Genomic DNA, 19,612 nt, shown 5'->3' on the forward strand with positions numbered 1-19,612 from the left:
CAACACTAGGGAAAAAACATTTACTGCAGTCAAAGGCTGATAGCATGTCAGTCAAAGAATACTTACAGTGGCTCCTTCTGAGAGGGACAGGGTAACAGCCTTTAGACAAGTCTCACTGTCAGAAAGCCCACACTGCACCAGATCACCCAGTACAGTGAATTGCATCCCATCACAGTCCTGAAAAAACATAAATCAGTTGTTACAAATATTTCCCTTAATAAAAGGAAATATCCTTCTGAATTTTTTTGAAAAAGGAATATCTCAGTGTAAAACAAGAGACAGAGTAAACATGAACAACCCACATTTCTCCATAGATAAATGTATCAATGCAAGATGAATAGTACTGTTCTATATGAGGGCTCCCCAACTTGTTTCCTGGAGAGCTACTCTCCTGTAGGTTTTAGCTCATTCCGCAGTTGTAACTAACCTAATTCAGCTCATCAACCAGCTTATTATTAGAATGAGGTGCGCTAAATTAGGGTTGGAGTGAAAACCTACAGGGCGGTAGCACTCCGGGAACATGGTTGGAAAGCCCTTTTCTATATTACAATTTTCATCATAAAAACTGGATATACCAGAAGAAAAGTAAACAAGATGGAGGCAAAGCTGTAATACAGACATAATAACTACAAAGAAGGTAGCACGTTTCAAAATGTATTTTATGTGAATGAGATTGATGCACACAGAGCTTTGGTGAGGAAACTGTATATTGACCTTGGTCAAAACATAAGAGCAGTCCCCATGGAAGGTGTAGGCTTTTCCATCATAGGTGTTGATGTGGGATCCTCCCTCCACAGCACAGGTGCCAGGACAGTCCTTGTCCACACACTTCCACTGACCACCAGCACAGGAGCTAAGGGCAAAATATAAATTATTCAATGGAACTTACAAATTGTCACCCCTGGAATAACTTTTTGACTCAAGTCAAAATTCTTAGCCTGGTTTTCTTACCAATCTTTACAAGTGCTTGAATAAGACTCTCCGGGTACGTAGGTTTTTCCATTGTGGCGGCAGTAGCATTGACTCAAGGCGATACAACCATTCTTGTTGACGTCATCAAAAACGGTTCCTTTGGGTGAGAGCATACATGTGTTTATTATGATCAACTGGCTTGTTCTTGTGTCAGGAACTAAATCCCACATGAATCAGATAATATACCTGGCCATTACAAAAACCAAACTTGTAATTGCCTTTGTAACGCAACAGAGTTCAGTCCACAATATGGAATCAATTGCTTTGCATTCTATCAGTATACAGTCTGCTCCATTCCAATGGATTTTTATTACATCTCTTTGAAGAAGAGGATGTGCAGAGAACGTTTAAATATGTCTGCCCACCTGGAGGACAAAAGCAGCCATCTGAGCAGTGTTCCTCACACAGCTGGCCTCTCTCGGGGTTGGAGCAGGTGTCAACACAGGGGTTTCCACACTCCTGGTACTCCATGTTGAAGGGGCAGGTCTTATCTGCAAAGATAAGGTTGTGCCAAAATATGAGTACACTGTTGCAACTAACCAATGTGCAATTTGAATGTTGATACGGGGAGTAAGGGCATGCTTACAGCAGAACTGTTCAGTCCTCCATTGCTTGGGCTTCCCGCCTGCATGAACACACTGGCGGGAGTACTCTGAGATAGTGTTGCATAGGCAGAAGGACTTGGTGCTGTTATCACAGTGGCACAGGTCAGATACACAGGACTCAACAAATGAGTCAATGGCCAACAAGTCCTTACAGCTGCTGAAGGCAGGACCGGAGAGCAACTGCTCACAAACTGGTTTCTATAAAACAAAAACAGAGAGATGTTATAATTAGGACATATACAGTGGAGTCTGAAATTATTGACACCCTTGATAAAGACGAGCAGAAATTACTGTGTAAAATAAATGCAAAACAAATTTGGTCAAATATATTATTTTATATTAATTCGATTGCTTCTAGAAAGAGATTTTGTTATAAAAGTAATACAAAAAAAATCTCAGAAAGGTAGGGGTCAAAATGATTGACATCCCTGTTTTCACTATCTTTCAGTACTTCACCTTGTGAGGATAACTGCAATAAGCCTTTTTCTAAAATGTTTTATGATTTGGAGAACAAATTAGGACCACAGGAGATTGGTGGCAACTTAATTGAGGAGTACGGGCTCGTGGTAATGGCTGGAGCGGAATTTGTGGAATGGTATTCCATTTACTCCGTTCCAGCCATTATTACGAGCCGTCTTTCCCTCAGCAGCCTTCACTGTTTAGGATCTTTGATGTCCTTTGGCTGTTCTTATGGACTGCCCTCTTTAATTCAAACCACAGATTTTCAATGGGTTTCAAAGAGAGACTGAGATGGCCATTGCAAAAAGGGGCTATTTTGCTTCCACTGGTCCTGGGGCTCTTGTAAAGATCTATCATGATCTTTACCCAGTACCTGGACATTTTTGCCAAAACCTTGTTGCCACTGCCACTTGGCCTTCAGTGGATCTTCCAGCAATACAGTAACCCCATGCACACATCAAAATCCCCAAATAAATATATATTTGTCCACAAAATCAACTCAGTCTCCGAACTTGACACCCATTGAAAACCTGTGGTTTGAATTGAAGAGGGCAGTCCATCAGCACAGTATGGAGGAATGGTCTAAAATCCCTCAGAATGTGTTCTCCAACTCATAAAACATTTTAGAAAAAGGCTCAGTGCCATTATTTGCAAGGTGTGGTATTGAAAGGTATTGAAAACAGGGGTGTCAATAATTTTGACCCCAGACTGGAGAGAAACAAAATATTACTTTAAAAACAAAATCTCTTTCTCAGAGCAATTGTATTAGTATAAAATAATATAATTTTCAAAGAAATGGAGCACACAATATACTGTAGCAGTACACAGTCATTTTTGCTAATCTTTATCAAGGGAGTCAGTCATTTCAGACCCCACTGTACATGTTGTTAAGTACACAGCAGCCTAGCCAATAGCCCTATTCTTATCATAAGCGATAAAGTTTAACCTACCAGATTGGGGCAATTCTGATTTGAAGGCAGTGTGTTTTCAGTACAGCTTTCAGTGGGACCATCCAATTTCCAGAAGTTTCCGAAGTCGACAGGGGACAATTTCATACCTTTGGCATAAAAATATATCCAATTATTGTTAAATGTCAACTGTATTCCAAATAATAGGCAATGGTTGATGTGTTGATAGTGTCAGTGAAAATGTACCATGGCTATAGAACTCATCAAATTGCTGAATTCCATTAAAATCTCCACATAGACCACAGGTCTTATTTCTGAATTTGATGTCCATCTCCACCTGAAATAGAAGACCATTAGACATTTTAGGGTGACATTTTACCTCCATAACCGCATAACACTCGACAAAAACGGGAAATGACTGTAACAAAACAAAGATTTAACAGGAGTGACAACCTATTCCTTAATAAAATAACTATAGATTAGAACTACCTTAACTGTTGTTAACACAGTGCCCACCACAGCACAGGCCTTCAAATGTAGACATTGACCACACTGCAAAAACCTAACTCCACCTAGAAATATTCATAAATGCATAATTGTTGTACTACCAAGAAGGAATCATCCTGGTTCCATATGGCTACCAATCCCAGTTTTGCTTTGATCTTGATGTAGGAGGGAGTCTCTTCAATGAGAATACCAGACTGGCTGAATGGTAAGGTGGCACTGGAGGAAGAGGAAGACAAAGCAGTAGATTTGGGAACGTGGTCCCGTGTGGCTCAGTTGGTAGAGCATGGCGCTTGCAATGCCAGGGTTGTGGTTTCAATTCCCACGGGGGGACCAGGGTTCAATTGCCACGGGGGGACCAGGGTGAATATGTATGAACTTTCCAATTTGTAAGTCGCTCTGGATAAGAGCGTCTGCTAAATGACTTAAATGTAAATGTAGATTTAACTAGAACTTAGTCAGACCAACCAATTTTACATTAGCTCAATTGACTTCATTTTGAGACATTTTCAATGGTACTTTAAAAACAACATTCTCATCTCTAAATATGTGCTTGAGCAAAATTACACAGTATAAGGTTGAGTCTAATCTGTTAAGTCAAAGCGACTGGGACAACAATATGACATCAACTACTTGAGCACTGATTAAAAATTACAGCTACATGAGAAATTCTTGAGGAACTTACTTATTCCCATTAACAACAACTGAACCCTTGGATAGCTCCACCACTACACCATCCAGCTTCATGGTGATCTTGCTAATGGTGGGCTGGTTGTTCACCACCTGCCGCCTCATCTGGATGTTGAAATCCTCATAGCTGCTCTTACACAGTGAGGTCACAACATGGTTGCAGGTGGAGGGGAGCTGAAAGATGTCTCCGTCAAAGGTCTTGAAGTGGTAGTTACCCCACGTACTGCAGACTTGGCCATTATGTATAGGACTCACTCCTGGGAAAAAGGACAACCAATTCAGCTATGATAGCATACAACTCAGCAGGTTTTATCTTTAGATATTTAGAAAGAAATGAATAGGTAACGGGGAGCAGATATTATTTCCCATTTTTGCCCCTCGTAAAACCTTGCTTGGAGTCCATTGGTTGACTGCTAGATTGGCCTCACTCACTCACCATAAGAGTCTACTGACGCACCCGTGTGTCAATCTAATTAACATAATAAAAAAATCATCATCAAAATCTGTCATTTTAAGCTAAGGATATCTGTTTTTTTGCATGGGCTGCATGTCAATCCACCGCATCCACCTATGTCGACCTTCCGCATCTGCGGTTGAAAGTGGCAGAGCTACAGAGCTGTTTGTCACACCAGGGGACATCCTGAAAATCGGGATTCTCACGAAAACGTCTTTAGCGTCCAAACGATTTGGCCTACTAGCTAATATGACCACTCTATGGTGTCACAGAACTCATCTGATGTCGGTACCGCCGATGTGCCAACTTCTGTCTGTAGCATCCGAACGGTTTGGTCTACGACCTCCACAAGTGTCACGGGACTCGTCTGAAGTTAACCCATACCAATGATTGAAAGGGGTTAAAAGGGGTTACATATGTGTCAAAAAAACACAAATATTTCCTGAGCTTTCTTATATCTCCAGACAGTTTTTTGGCATTTATGAATGTGTTATTCAATGCGTTTCTATGGGCTATAGAAGTAAACGCCAAATTCAATATTTAATCAACTAAAATACCAAGACTTTTCAAAGTACATCCAATGTCTATTATGTTTATGAACTTGAACCATAAATTAATTAGTTAGCCTACTTCTTGCTTTTAAACCGCAGCTAATCCACAAAACCTGATGCACTACTTGTTATGACTGTCTCCATCATGGTTATTGTCCTTTCACCATTGTCTGTGGATATGTAAGGCTGCAGTGTTAATCATTGTCATCATACTCAGGGCTCATGCATCTGTATAGCACATGTATTATGAAGCTTACCTGCGATCTCAGGTATCCTTGACATTGAGGGGATGATGTTAACTGTGGCCTTTGATGTATCCTCTGAAATCAAAGTGTATGTTACAGGAATTTTTACTGAAAATCATTGTGTATTCCTGTATATTTCAGGCTCTGTTATGTAGTTCTCTTGCCAATCCTACATTTACCTATTCATCAATCATAACCCATGCTTAAAAGGCACACAAAGGCAGGACTGAGCATTTTCCCTCATTGTTAGGCTGTCCAATGAGATGAACATTGGAGCTATTGTGAGAGCGCTATGACATACAGTAACGTACAGTTTAGCCCTGTCAACACTAAAGTACAAGGTTTCATGTAAATCAAAATCATGGATTCTACCTACCACTTTGAGAGGCAGTTAAACCAATCGCCAGAGCCATCCATATTAACACCCATGTGGGTGTCTGTGTTGGCCCCATGGTCATCCTCTGGGTAGGGAACACAGGTGGTATGAGAAAGGTACTTAGCTTGGTTTTATACCACCTGAGTGAAAGGAAGGTCTTAAGTTCTAATAGACGTGAAGGTGTGGCAGAAGGGTTGGCTCCATCCCAAGGATTTCATGGCCCTCTCAATTCAGTATAAGAGGTTTAAACCCCATTTGATCATTGCACAGAAAAAGGTGTAATAAACAAGTGGTTCCTGGATTTGTTAACCTTGTGGCCAAGTTCCAATATTTATTGAGACCAACCAAATAAACCAAACGCATGTGTCAACCTCGTCTTGAGTTGAACCACAACCCAGGAGGATATATCCCTGACCCATCATTCAGGAGACACTGTCATAGACAATGTCCATAACCATTATTATTGCATTAGTTATCTATTAGAATTATTTTATTTATTTATTAAAATATATATATGGACTGAATAAACACCAAAACAGGTCAAAAAGTGTTTGTGTTAATATGTTTTGTTTATCTTTTGATGACTCATTCAACAGTCCAATATAACACGCTGCAGGTGTGTTCCTATCACAAGATAGATTACTGATTCACTCTATTGTCCTTACACTGAGGCTGCAATTTCTTATTGTTTCTCTTGTCACAAAGAGTTTTTACACACAATGGCAATATTGCTCATGACTTGATATGAAGGAAAAACCTTGGTTACATTACTAATTAATTGTTTTATAAACACGAAACGTTTTCAAAATGCCATTAGTATTGTTGTAATGCACAATGTGATTATGTGGTGCTGTGGAATGTAGCTCCACCATCTCATGTCCTTATATCAATATTCTTGTAGAAGGGTCGTTCCATTTGACTTCAATCACTTTTTGACTGCACCCCTTTAAATTTTAACAAAACTTTCTATACATATTTGCCCATCGTAGAAGTAGTCAGAAAGTAACTTTTTGGACCTGAATGCCAAAACATTTAGGAGATATAGGTGCTCAAAGATGACCCATTTTTCATACCCCACCCTACCTTAAGACATCCATGTCTTCATCACTAGAAAAGACAAACGGTTTAGTTTGATATTATTTAAAAGCTTGCAAACAGGGTAGTCAAACTATTTTATAATAATAATTCAAACAAATATTTTAATACATTTTTTACCTCTCTAAACATCAATTATCTAAAAATGCATGTACTCCAATCTTCGCATATGTTGTAGCTTAGACAAAAAAATTGAAAATCTGAGCTGTTTGTGTTGTGACTGACATCGGTTTAGACACAGCATGCTCTTGTATACAGGGTGTGTGTCATGTCTTGACAGATAAAATCAAAATTTCTACTTTCAAATGGTAGCACAAAGATGGTTAGAGGTCCACACATCAGAGAATGTTGACTTGAATGGGAACATCAGTTGTTTTAAATTGTTTTGTCAATCTTCCATACAAACCTATTGAAATCATAGAAATATAGATAATAGAACAGCCATTCCTATTTAAGTTGAAATACTTTTACAACACTGTCTGCAAGGTTTTAAATGATGACATACTCAACCATTTACCTTTTCCAGTGCTGAAGACATGGATGTCTCATGGTAAGATGGGGTATGCAAAATGGGGTATGCAAAACTTTGAGAAATTCTAGCTCCACTTTCTGACCACTTCTACCATGGGCAAATATTTATGGAAAGTTTTGTTCAAATCAAAAGGGGTGCGGACAAAAAGTGAATGAAATCAAATGAAACGACCCAGAACTGAGGTTCAAAATGAGTGTGGATAGTGATGCTCTCCATATGTATTTGATCTGCCCAATGAGGTCATTTCTGGACACTATTTCTGCAAGTAGCACACTCTGTCATTATTATTTCCACATTGAGACAGCTACAACATTTGCATATTTTTTACATTTTTGTCATTTAGCAGACGCTCTTATCCAGATCGACTTACAGTTACTGCATTCGTCTTAAGATAGCTCAGTGGGACAACCACATATCACAGGCACAGAAAGTACAATTTTCCTCAATAACGTAGCTATCAGGGAGGATAAGAGCTTGGACTGGGCTGAGCAGGAGCTGCCCTCCCGTAGGGGTGGGAGGGCCAAGAGACCTGAGGTGGCAGAACGGAGTGCTTGGGTTGGGGTGTAGGGTTTGAACATAGCCTGAAGTTAGGGAGGGGCAGTTCCTATTGCTGTTCCGTAGGTAAGCACCATGGTCATGTAGTGGATGCAAGCTTTGACTGGAAGCCAGTGGAGTGTGCGGAGGAGCGGGGTGACATGAGAGAACTTGGGAAGGATGAAAACCAGGGGTGCTGCAGTGTTCTGGGTAAGTTGCAGGGGTTTGATGGCACATCAGGGAGCCCAGCCAGGAGCGAGTTGCAGTAGTCCAGACGGGCGAGGACAAGTGCCTGGATTAGGACCTGAGCCGCTTCCTTTGTGAAGTAGGGTCGTTACTCTACAGATGTTGTAGAGCATGAACCTGCAGGAGCGGGTCACTGCTTTGATGTTTGCAAAGAACGACAGGGTGTTGTCCAGGGTCACGCCAAGGTTCTTTGCACTCTGAGAGGGCAACACTTCAGAGTTGTCAACCGTAATGGAGAGGTGTTTGAGCGGGCAGGCCTTCCCCTGGAGGAAGAGCAGTTCCGTCTTGTTGAGTTGAGCTTGAGGTGGTGGGCTGATATCCAAGTTGAGATATCTGCCAGGCACGCAGAGATGTGTGCCCCCACCTGGGTGTCAGAAGGGGGAAGGAGAAAAGTAGTTGAGTGTCATAGCATAGCAATGGTAGGAGAGACCATGTGAGGATATTACGGAGCCGAGTGACTTGGCGTATAGAGAGAAGAGGAGAGGACCTAGAACCGAGCCCTGGGGTACACCAGTAGTGAGAGTATGTGGTGCAGACACAGATCCTCTCAATGTCACCTGGTAGGAGCGGCCTGCCAGGTAGGATGCAATCCAAGAGTGTGCAGATCCTGATACCAACAGCCCTGAGAGGGTGGAGAGGAGGATCTGATGGTTCACGATGTTGAAGGCACCAGATAGATCTAGGAGGATGAGAACAGAGGAGAGAGAGTCAGCTTTGGAAGTGCGGAGAGCCTCCGTGAAACAGAGAAGAGCAGTCTCGGTTGAGTGACCCGTCTTGACGCCTTACTGGTTAGGGTCAAGAAGGTCGTTCAGAGAAAAAATAACAAGAAAGTTGATCAGAGACAGCCCACTCATGTGTTTTGGAAAGAAAAGAAAGTAGGGATACAGGACTATAGTTTTTGACGTTAGATGAGTGTTGGTTTCTTGAGGAGGAAAGCAACTCGGGCCATTTTGAAGTGGGATGAGTTGATGAGGGAAGAGAGGAATGGGAGAATGGGAGAATGTCTACAAAAAGTATGTTTCTTGTGTAACTTTCTCTTTATTAAATAATATTGCCTTTATTATGGCTAACACATGACTTATAATACTTGAATTAGAAAACACTTAACCAAAGCCTGATATATCACAAGACACAATAAAGGCATTTTAGTTACTTATATACACACTTATAAACTACAAATAAGTGGTTTATACTGTATGTGTAGCCTACTTTAAAGTAAAGTTTTACCAAATAAATCAGTTTGTATATTATTCTAGTATTCATGTTTAACGCCACAAGAAGAAAAATGCGTAATTACCCTATAACAAATAATTGGTTTTAGTCATTAGCGCACAGTGCAATGGAGACTACACACTAGAAGGACCATACACACCTGGACACAACAGCCAGAGAGCTCTATGCTGTATATCCCTATGGCCAATAATGAACTTAATAATTATTTTGGGTCATCGGTACAGATATCCAGGACTGTACTTATACTAGGGATGCAACGGTACACAGTATGTTGTCGGAACGTTCGGTACGGTTCAATACGCACACGTGAACCACGGAATTACGATATGCCTGTCATTTTCCTATAATTTCCAAAACTTGCTTATTGCATTGCAGACTACACACACGTTGTACATTCAGATCCACAGAACCAGAAGCAAAGTTTGTGAAAAGGCTTGGCAGGCTGCTTGGGGCCACAGGCCATTAGGGGTCTCCTGAGGGGTGACAAACTTTACTCCACAGCAATGTCTCAAAATGTGGCAACCACAGTGACCGCAACCCCTTCCCCATTAAACAACCAATGGACGATTTGCAATGACATCTCAGTAGGAAACGTCCCTAAAGGGGCCCCATGAAGATATGGGAAACTAAAAACAAATATTCTCTCAGCTCCAACGTGACAATGGTGAGTGCTAGCGAGACAGAGAGAAGCAAATTTGAAGAGGCACCGCCGTCTTTCAAATCAACTGTGTGGGAACATTTTGGATTCAGCGTTCAAAACGATGACGAGGGTAAAAAGACGGTAAACAAACAAAGTACAGTCTGCAAGCATTGCTTTGACACTGTCCTCTTACTCGAGTGGAAACACTTCTAACATAATGTGTCATTTACATCACCATCACCCGGCCATATCCCTTGCGGGTGGAACTGGAGCAAGGAGAGTCCACTCGTTATCGAAAACACAACAATTTCTCGCTGCTGCCTTCCAACAATAATTTGCAACAAATTCAGAAAAACATAAAGAAATAACGAAAGCAGTGGGAGTATTCATAGCCAAAGATTTGCAGCCCTATTCATGGGTTACTGACTCGGGATTTCGTCACCTGATGCTAAAAATGTACCCGTGTTACAATGTACTTTCCCGTACACATTTCAGCAGCAAAGTAATTCCCAAACTCTATGAAACATCACGAAGAGAAATTGAAAACAAATTGACACAGACACCCTATCTAGCTCACACCATTGATAGTTGGACCTCCAGAGCAACTCAGAGCTACCTCACTGTGACGGTTCACTATGTACTGGAAGCTACCTCACTGTGACGGTTCACTATGTACTGGAAGCTACCTCACTGTGACGGTTCACTATGTACTGGAAGCTACCTCACTGTGACGGTTCACTATGTACTGGAAGCTACCTCACTGTGACGGTTCACTATGTACTGGAAGCTACCTCACTGTGACGGTTCACTATGTACTGGAAGCTACCTCACTGTGACGGTTCACTATGTACTGGATTTGGAGATGAAGAGCTGTGTTGCAAACTCGTCCCCTGTATGAGATCCATACAAGCGCACACTTTTCTTAAATATAAAGATACCAAAACCATACCGTGGCCCACAAACCATGATACATACCGAACCGTGGGCCCACTGTACCATTGCATCCCGAACATATACACTACCGTTCAAAAGTTTGGGGTCACTTAGAAATGTTCTTGTTTGTGAAAGTTAAGCAAATTTTTTGTCCATTAAAATAACATCAAATTGATCAGAAATACAGTGTAGACATTGTTAATGTTGTAAATGAATATTGTAGCTGGAAACGGCAGATTTTTTATGGAATATCTACATAGGCGTACAGAGGCCCATTATCAGCAACCATCACTCCTGTGTTCCAATGGCATGTTGTGTTAGCTAATCCAAGTTTATCATTTTAAAAGACTAATTGATCATTAGAAAACCCTTTTGCAATTACGTTAGCACAGCTGAAAACTGTTGTTCTGATTAAAGAAGCAATAAAACGTGTCTTCTTTAGACTAGTTGAGTATCTGGAGCACCAGCATTTATGGGTTCGATTACAGGCTCAAAATGGCCAGAAACAAAGACCTTTCTTCTGAAACTCATCAGTCTATTCTTGTTCAGAGAAATTAAGGCTATTCCATGCGAGAAATTGCCAAAAAACTGAAGATCTCATACAACGCTGTGTACTATTCCCTTCACAGAACAGCGCAAACTGGCTTTAACCAGAATAGAAAGAGGAGTGGGAGGCCCCAGTGCACAACTGAGCAAGAGGACAAGTACATTACAGTGTCTAGTTTGAAAAACAGACAGCTCACAAGTCCTCAACTGGCAGCTTCATTAAATAGTCCCCGCAAAACACCAGTCTCAGCGTCAACAGTGAAGAGGCGACTCCGGGATGCTAGCCTTCTAGGCAGAGTTGCAAAGAAAAAGCATATCTCAGACTGGCCAATAAAAAGAAAAGATTAAGATGGGCAAAATAACACAGACACTGGACAGAGGAAGATTGGAAACAAAGTGTTATGAATAGACGAATCAAAGTTTTAGGTGATCGAATCACAAGAATAACATTCGTGAGACGCAGAAAAAATGAAAAGATGCTGGATGAGTGCTTGACACCATCTGTCAAGCATGGTGGAGGCAATGTGAGGGTCTGGGGGTGCTTTGGTGGTGTTAAAGTGGGAGATTAGTACAGGGTAAAAGGGATCTTGAAGAAGGAAGGAAATTCACAATTTTGCAAAGCCATGCCATACCCTGTGGACGGCGCTTAATTTGAGCCAATTTCCTCCTACAACAGGACATTGACCCAAAGCACAGCTCCAAACTATGCAATAACTATTTAGGGAAGAAGCAGTCAGCTGGTATTCTGTCTATAATGAAGTGGTCAGCACAGTCACTGGATCTCAACCCTATTGAGCTGTTGTGGGAGCAGCTTGACCGTATGGTATGTAAGAACTGCCCATCAAGCCAATCCAACTTGTGGGAGGTGCTTCATGAAGCATGGGGTGAAATCTCTTCAGATTACCTCAACAAATTGACAACTAGAATGCCAAAGGTCTGTAAGGCTGTAATTGCTGCAATTGAGGATTCTTTGACGAAAGCAAAGTTTGAAGGACACAATTATTATTTCAATTAAAATAATTATTTATAACCTTGTCAATATCTTGAGTATATTTCTTATTCATTTTGCAAATCATTTCATGTATGTTTTCATGGAAAACAAGGACATTTCTAAGTGAACCCAAAGTTAGCTGGGTCAAAGTTGAAGCAAGAAAAATAGCAGACCTGGGTCAAATACATTTGTCAAATATTTGAGGTGCACTAGATTAACTTGCCTGTTATAATGGAACTAATGGAATAGTCCCAACAGTGCAACCTAGGCTTGGCTAAACCTCACATTGGAAATTCGGTATTTTACAACTTGATGTTAGATGGTTCTTCACACTGAAAGTAGTCAGTGGGCCAGGAGAAAATATAATTCATACTTCAGTTTTCGGTAAACAGCCACTACAAACTTCAGCTAACTTTAGCCACTACTAGCTAACAATCAATGGAAGGATATGTGTAAGGCACATGGGGTTGTGTGAAACTTACTCCTCAGCTTGAAGTGTCCCCACTTGCACTAGCAAATAGTCAGCTTTTCACATGGTACCGACCGGAAATGCACTTCGGGAGGGCCGGCAAGGCAAAGGTCCTGGGTTTGAGCCTCAATATGAGCCAAATCCCCTTTTATTAACATCAAACCAAATATGATGATTATTTCAGTTTATTTGACTGTGACATTTTGACAATTGCACACATGCCCCCATCAATTCCATTAATTTTTGCAAGCAGTGGCTAAAGTTAGCTGACATTTACAGTGGCTGTTTAGAGAATGGATTACAGTTTCTCCTGGCCCACAGACTACTATTAGGATGAGGAACCATCTAACAACAAGTTGTAATATCCTGAAATTCCCCTTTAATAAAGCCTTTCTTGCTTTATGTCTTGCTGTATGTACTGTACTGCAGCTTTCAATTCAATTTGAAATTATATCAACATTTTAATTTCATCAACAGGAAGACATGTCAGCCCATCTAATCAGAGAAAATGGACTCTGCACTGATGCTCTAACCTCTTATTTTAATGATGTAGCAATCTAATCATACCATAGTTCATTAATCACTTGAAAAAATGGCCATTAAATGGTCATTCCCACTTCATTCACTGCCACTCCTTAGACTCACCAGGGTAAATATTTACACTGGTCATAGCAATGGTTGCAGTGCCAAAATGTGTAAGCATTACGTTTCCAAGAACAGGATCTGGATCCTGGCACTCATGAATACATGTCCATTTAATAAGTATTAAAGCTGTATTTAATGTCATTGATGTGATATAATTATCATTTGAAACTAATCATTTGATGGGAGACCTCCCTGATACGTAGGTCAGTAGGCCTTATTTTTAGCCATGAGTTATATCAGAACAACAATTTCTCAAGAGCAGTGCAAAGGAGAATCACTTTGGAAGTCTTACAGAGACTCAATCAATCCTGTTGTAAAACAAAAAATGTATACATACACTCCCCTTCGTATTTATTTGTACAGTGAAGCTAACATTTTTAATTTGACTCTATACTCCAGCACTTTGGATTTGAGATCAAATGTTTTACATGCGGCAACAGTACAGAATGTAGGCTGGACATGTGACATTTTTCTGATAAAAACGAGTTAATTGCATCCGCCGTGGAGCCCAGTTTCATAATATGACCATATTTCCCAGCTGCTTGCCGTCGTTTTGAAGTAATTACTTAAAAACAGGCCTTATTTAAGGGCATTTTTCACCCTGCCAGCTCCTATTAGTTCATTTGAGCACCTTGGCACCAACTTGCTTTCCGAACATTCTATTCCCAACTTATTGTTCTACGTCACAATGCCTGCTTCGCTATTGTTGGCAATGAGACCTGCTCACGTTGTTTATAGTTAAAATGTAAACAAAAACAAAAAATGACACATGGAACTCTGAGGTCGTCCCATTGATTCCTATAGGGGAAATATAGGCAATGTGTATACTTTGATTTTTTCAAGTCGGACGCCATTTTAACCATTTTAATCATGAGAATCTCCTCTTTCTGATTATGTCGGTCTGGGCAGCGAGCTCGGTTGTCATCAAATGCTAGCCCCAAAATACTTTTTGTCCTTGGAACGCTGAGCTCCCCCCATTGTTTTCCTATGGAGCGGCATGCCGGTCTATTTCGCCAAATATCTCACAATGTGTATTTTTCAATTTTTTCAAGTCGGGCACAATTTTAATCAGGAGAATCCCCTCTTTGTAATTCTGTAAGTCTGGGCAGCAAGCTCGTTTGTCATCGATCACTAGACCAGAAATAGTCTGAAGTTTTCCTTTTTCCCTACTCATTACGCAAGCATAAGCACAGTTGACACCATCGAGGTGCGGATGTTCACTTTATACACAAGTAGTTTTTTTTCCAGTTTTGTCCAGCGAACAGATTGTAGTGGTAAAATAAAAAGGGATAAATGTTTTTGTGCCATTTAGGCGAAATGGAATTCTAAGAATCACTCCAGTCAAAACAGGTTCTGCGAACTTTCGATTCCATTAATTTGCTAAAGCTCGCGCTGGTGTTCTAGCTTAGCCAACGTTCTAATGCCGTTTTTCAGCCTTGGGTGAATTTTAACTCGTTCTATTGTCCAGCCTACAGAATGTCACCTTTTATTTGAGTGTATTTTCATACATATCTGTTTAACAGTTTAGAAATGAAAGAACTTTATGTATATTGTCCTCCCATTTGAAGGTTTCATAAGTATTTAAACAAACATCTGACTGAGGCTGGGTTTATACTCCACCAAACGTTCACCGTAGCAAGACAACAGTACTTAAAGCTTTAACTTACGGCATGCACCAAAATCTCTGTACTTAGCCCTCTGTGTAGTGTATGGTGATGTCACAAAGCCTCTACTGAGAATGTCTAGGGGAGTATAAATTCAGCCTAATACAACATTTGCTAAGTGAAAACCCTGATCAGCAATGTGTCCCTCTCTTCACACCATGTCGATATTTTACACACAGAGCTGTTCATTTTACAGTTAGAACCCATAGGTCTGTGGTTAGAACTCCATGGGTGGAGTGGGGATTTCTTTCTGGGAGGAGATTGTCAGAGTACATTGCATGTCACTGAGAGCCAGACAAACCTGGGCGTTAGTCTACGTCTTTTTTGTAACCAAGCAGACAAAACAATATGTTGCCATAACTAAACAAAGTGTGGTAGCTACATACGCTACATTTGGTGTGATGTTATGATGTTGACATCTGAAAAAAAACTAAAATGTTTGCTTGCATATCTTAACTTTACAAGTGGGAGCTTTTCATTCCCACTTTAGATGTTAATGCCGTTACCTAAATTAGTTCTGAGCAAGTAAATAATAATACAATGCAAGGCTTTGTTCACCTCTCAAGATGTAACAATATCCTCAAATAAATGTGAAGAGTTTTTCTATACATACGTGTTGCTATAAAGAATTTAGAAACCTCAAACAAGTGTTTGATGAATTGTGGAACGTTCGAGCATCAGTTCATACTTTGGGTTCTATCACCAATGACAAGGTACTGGTTCAAAAGCTCTACCCACCTCTAGATACACAGGTGGAGTGGCTGCCCGCAGGGAGTGTCAGGAAGCAGTGACTCTGATTTGTTGCAACAGTTCTGGACAGAAGACGTGGTGAAACACTTAACATATACGTCTGTTAGCGTATGCAATTACACAGTCTCTGCTGGGTGTCCAAACCTCAATATTTGTCAGCCCTTTTCTTCTGCAAATATTTGTAGCTCATTGGTACCCTCCACAAGTGGTGTCCTCACTTGCACTAGCAATTAGTCAGCTTTTCACATGGTGCCGACCGGTAATGCACTTCAGGAGGTTCACAAGGCAGATGTCCTGGGTTTGAGCCTCAATATGAGCCAAATCCCCTTTTATTAACATCAAACCAAATATGATGATTATTTCAGTTTATTTGACTGTGACATTTTGACAATTGCACACATGCACCCACCAGTTCCATCAATTTTTTGCAAGCGGTGGCTAAAGTTAGCTAACATTTATAGTGGCTGTTTAGAGAATGGATTACAGTTTCTCCTGGCCCACAGACTACTATTAGGATGAGGAACCATCTAACAACTTTATGTCTTGCTGTATGTACTATATTGCAGCTTTCAATTAATCTTGAAATTATATCAACATTTTAATTTAATCAATAGGAGGAAATGTCAGCCCATCTAGCCATGTAAGACAAGAGAATTTGGACTCTGCACTGACGCCCTTACCTCTTAATTGAATGGTGTAGCAATCTAACCATCCCATAGCTCATTAATCACTTGAAAAAATGGCCATTAAATGGTCATTCCCACTTCATTCATTGCCACTCCTTAGACTCACCAGGGTAAATATTTACGCTGGTCATAGCAATGGTTGCGGTGCCAAAATGTGTAAGCATTACGTTTCCAAGAACAGGATCTGGATCCCGGCACTCATGAATACATGTCCATTTAATAAGTATTAAAGCTGTAGTTAATGTCATTTATGTGATATAATTATCATTTGAAACTAATCATTTGATGGGAGACCTCCCTGATATGTAGGTCAGTAGGCCTTATATTTAGCCATGAGTTATCAGAACAACAATTTCTCAAGAGCAGTGCAAAGGAGAATTATTTAATCAATCCTGCTGTAAAACAAAAAATATATACACTACCAGTCAAATGTTTAAGAACAACAACTCATTCAAAGGTTTTTCTTTCTGTCACGCCCTGACCATAGTTTGCTTTGTATGTTTCTATGTTTTGTTTGGTCAGGGTGTGATGTGAGTGGGCATTCTATGTTGTATGTCTAGTTTGTCTGTTTCTATGTGTTTGGCCTGATATGGTTCTCAATCAGAGGCAGGTGTCAGTCGTTGTCTCTGATTGGGAGCCATATTTAGGTAGCCTGTTTTGTCATTGTGGGTTGTGGGTGATTGTTCCTGTGTCGGTGTTTTTCCATACGGGACTGTTTCATTTTCATTCTTTCACTTTGTTGTTTTTGTTCAGTGTTCTATTTTCTTTATTAAAATACGGACACTTACCACGCTGCGCATTGGTCCTCCGATCCCTCAGAAGAGGAGGAAGACGAGTTACACTTTCTTTTTATTATTTTCTACATTGTAGAATAATAGTGAAGACATCAAAACTATGAAATAACACATATGGAATCATGTAGTAACCAAAAAAGTTAATCCCTTGAATGAGTAGGTGTTCTAAAACTTTATTTATTTGTACAGTGAAGCTAAAATGTTTAATATGGCTCTATACTCCAGCATTCTGGATTTGAGATCAAATGTTTTACATGAGGCAATAGTACAGAATGTCACCTTTTATGAGGGTATTTTCATACATATTTGTTTTACAGTTTAGAAATGATCAGCAATGTGTCCCTCTCTCCGATATTTTGCACGCAGAAATTTTCATTTTAGTTAGAACCCATAGGTCTGTGGTTAGAACTCCATGGGTGGAGTGGGGATTTCTTTCTGGGAGGAGATTGTCAGAGTACATTGCATGTCACTGAGAGCCAGACAAACCTGGGCGTTAGTCTATGTATTTTTTGTAACCAAGCAGACAAAACAATATGTTACCATAACTTAACAAAGTGTGGTAGCTACATATGCTACATTTTGTGTGATGTTATGATGTTGACAACTGAAAAAAGCAACAAAAGAAGTTTGTTGCATATCTTAACTTTACAAGTGGGAGCTTTTCATTCCCACTTTAGATGTTAATGCCGTTACCTAAACAAGGCTTTGTTAATCTCCCAAGAAGTAACAATATTCTTCAAATGTTTGTTTTTTTAAAGAGTTTTTGCTATACATACTTTATACGTAGCTATAAAGAATTTAGAAACCTCAAATTGTTTGAGGAATTGTGGAATGTTCGAGCATAAGTTCGTACTTTGGGTTCTATCACCAATGACAAGGTACTGATTCAAAAGCCCTACCCACCTCTAGATACACAGGTGGAGTGGCTGCCCGTAGGGAGTGTCAGGAAGCAGTGACTCAGATTTGTTGCAACAGTTCTGGACATTAGACCTTATGTGGTGAAACACTTAACATATACGTCTGTTTGCATATGCAATTACACAGTCTCCGCTGGGTGTCCATACTTCAATATTTGTCTGCCCTTTTCTTCTGCAAATATTTGTAGCTCATTGGTGCCCTCCAAGTTACACATGAATTACACTTGGTGAGCAAAAAAAAACTTCCAATCTCTCACACTAATATTAGCATACACCACTTTGCCAAAATTACAGTCCAACATTATCTTTAAAACATATAACAAAAAAATAACATGTATGTAAGTTGTAACAACTGGACAGATGGATAGACCGTCCGACCAACAGACAGATCTCACCCCTGGAGCATTGTGGGAGTCAGGGCAAGGGTCATGTGGCTAGGACCTCACGCAATGAAGGTCGAAACCCCTCTTCCTCAATTGTATGTGGCTGCTTTAACATATACGTACTCTATACGTACTCAACAACAGTCTAATGTTGAAAAACAATTATAGAACATGTCTCATTGTTACAATGAACCCATTACTATCTTGACTTCTCATATATGATGCATGGAAATGTGGATTTTGCATGTTGCTGGGATTTTCTCTCTCAAGCTCAGTTGGGACAACATCAGGTTACAGCATTACCAAACAATGATAAACTCCTTCAACCAAGTTGTATTGGACATGGGAAATTATAGACTGAACAAAAATGCAAAAGCAACATGCAACAATTTCAAAGATTTTACTGAGTTACAGTTCATATAAGGAACTTAAGCAACTGAAATAAATTCATTAGGCCCTAATCTATGGATTTCACACGACTGGGAATACAGATATGCATCTGTTGGTCACAGATACCTTAAAAAAAGGTAGGTATAAGGTATACAACAGGAGTCAGAAAGCAGGTGCAGAAGGTGAGTTTAAAACTGAACAGATATAAAAGAACAAACATGGGAAGCGTGCTGAACGTGAGAGAAAACCAATAACATCTAAGGACTGATGACAACTGAGGGCTAAATAAAGGGGGAGAAATCAGGGTATGAATAAAGTCCAGGGTGCCTAATGATGGGACGCAGGTGTGCGTAATGATGGTTGCCAGGTGTCCGTAATGAAGAGTTAACAGTACCGGTGG

The 19,612-nt window shown here is 40.3% G+C and overlaps 1 protein-coding gene across 1 annotated transcript in view; it reads right to left on the reverse strand.

The window, feature by feature from the left end:
• LOC120024800 (mucin-5B-like) overlaps window positions 1–5,425 on the reverse strand; it is a 75,026-nt gene extending 69,601 nt beyond the window's left edge. The window contains exons 1-10 of the mRNA XM_038969128.1: window positions 5,401–5,425; window positions 4,134–4,395; window positions 3,553–3,667; window positions 3,191–3,281; window positions 2,987–3,093; window positions 1,559–1,775; window positions 1,338–1,463; window positions 952–1,069; window positions 715–853; window positions 67–177 (exon numbers count right to left, since the gene is read on the reverse strand). Of these exons, the coding sequence (XP_038825056.1) occupies window positions 67–177; window positions 715–853; window positions 952–1,069; window positions 1,338–1,463; window positions 1,559–1,775; window positions 2,987–3,093; window positions 3,191–3,281; window positions 3,553–3,667; window positions 4,134–4,395; window positions 5,401–5,425 (1,311 nt within the window). The remainder of the gene's footprint in view (window positions 1–66; window positions 178–714; window positions 854–951; window positions 1,070–1,337; window positions 1,464–1,558; window positions 1,776–2,986; window positions 3,094–3,190; window positions 3,282–3,552; window positions 3,668–4,133; window positions 4,396–5,400) is intronic.
• Between the last annotated feature and the right edge of the window lie 14,187 nt (window positions 5,426–19,612).

The sequence above is a fragment of the Salvelinus namaycush genome, chromosome 30, assembly GCF_016432855.1.
Source record: "Salvelinus namaycush isolate Seneca chromosome 30, SaNama_1.0, whole genome shotgun sequence".
Taxonomy (NCBI): Eukaryota; Metazoa; Chordata; class Actinopteri; order Salmoniformes; family Salmonidae; genus Salvelinus; species Salvelinus namaycush.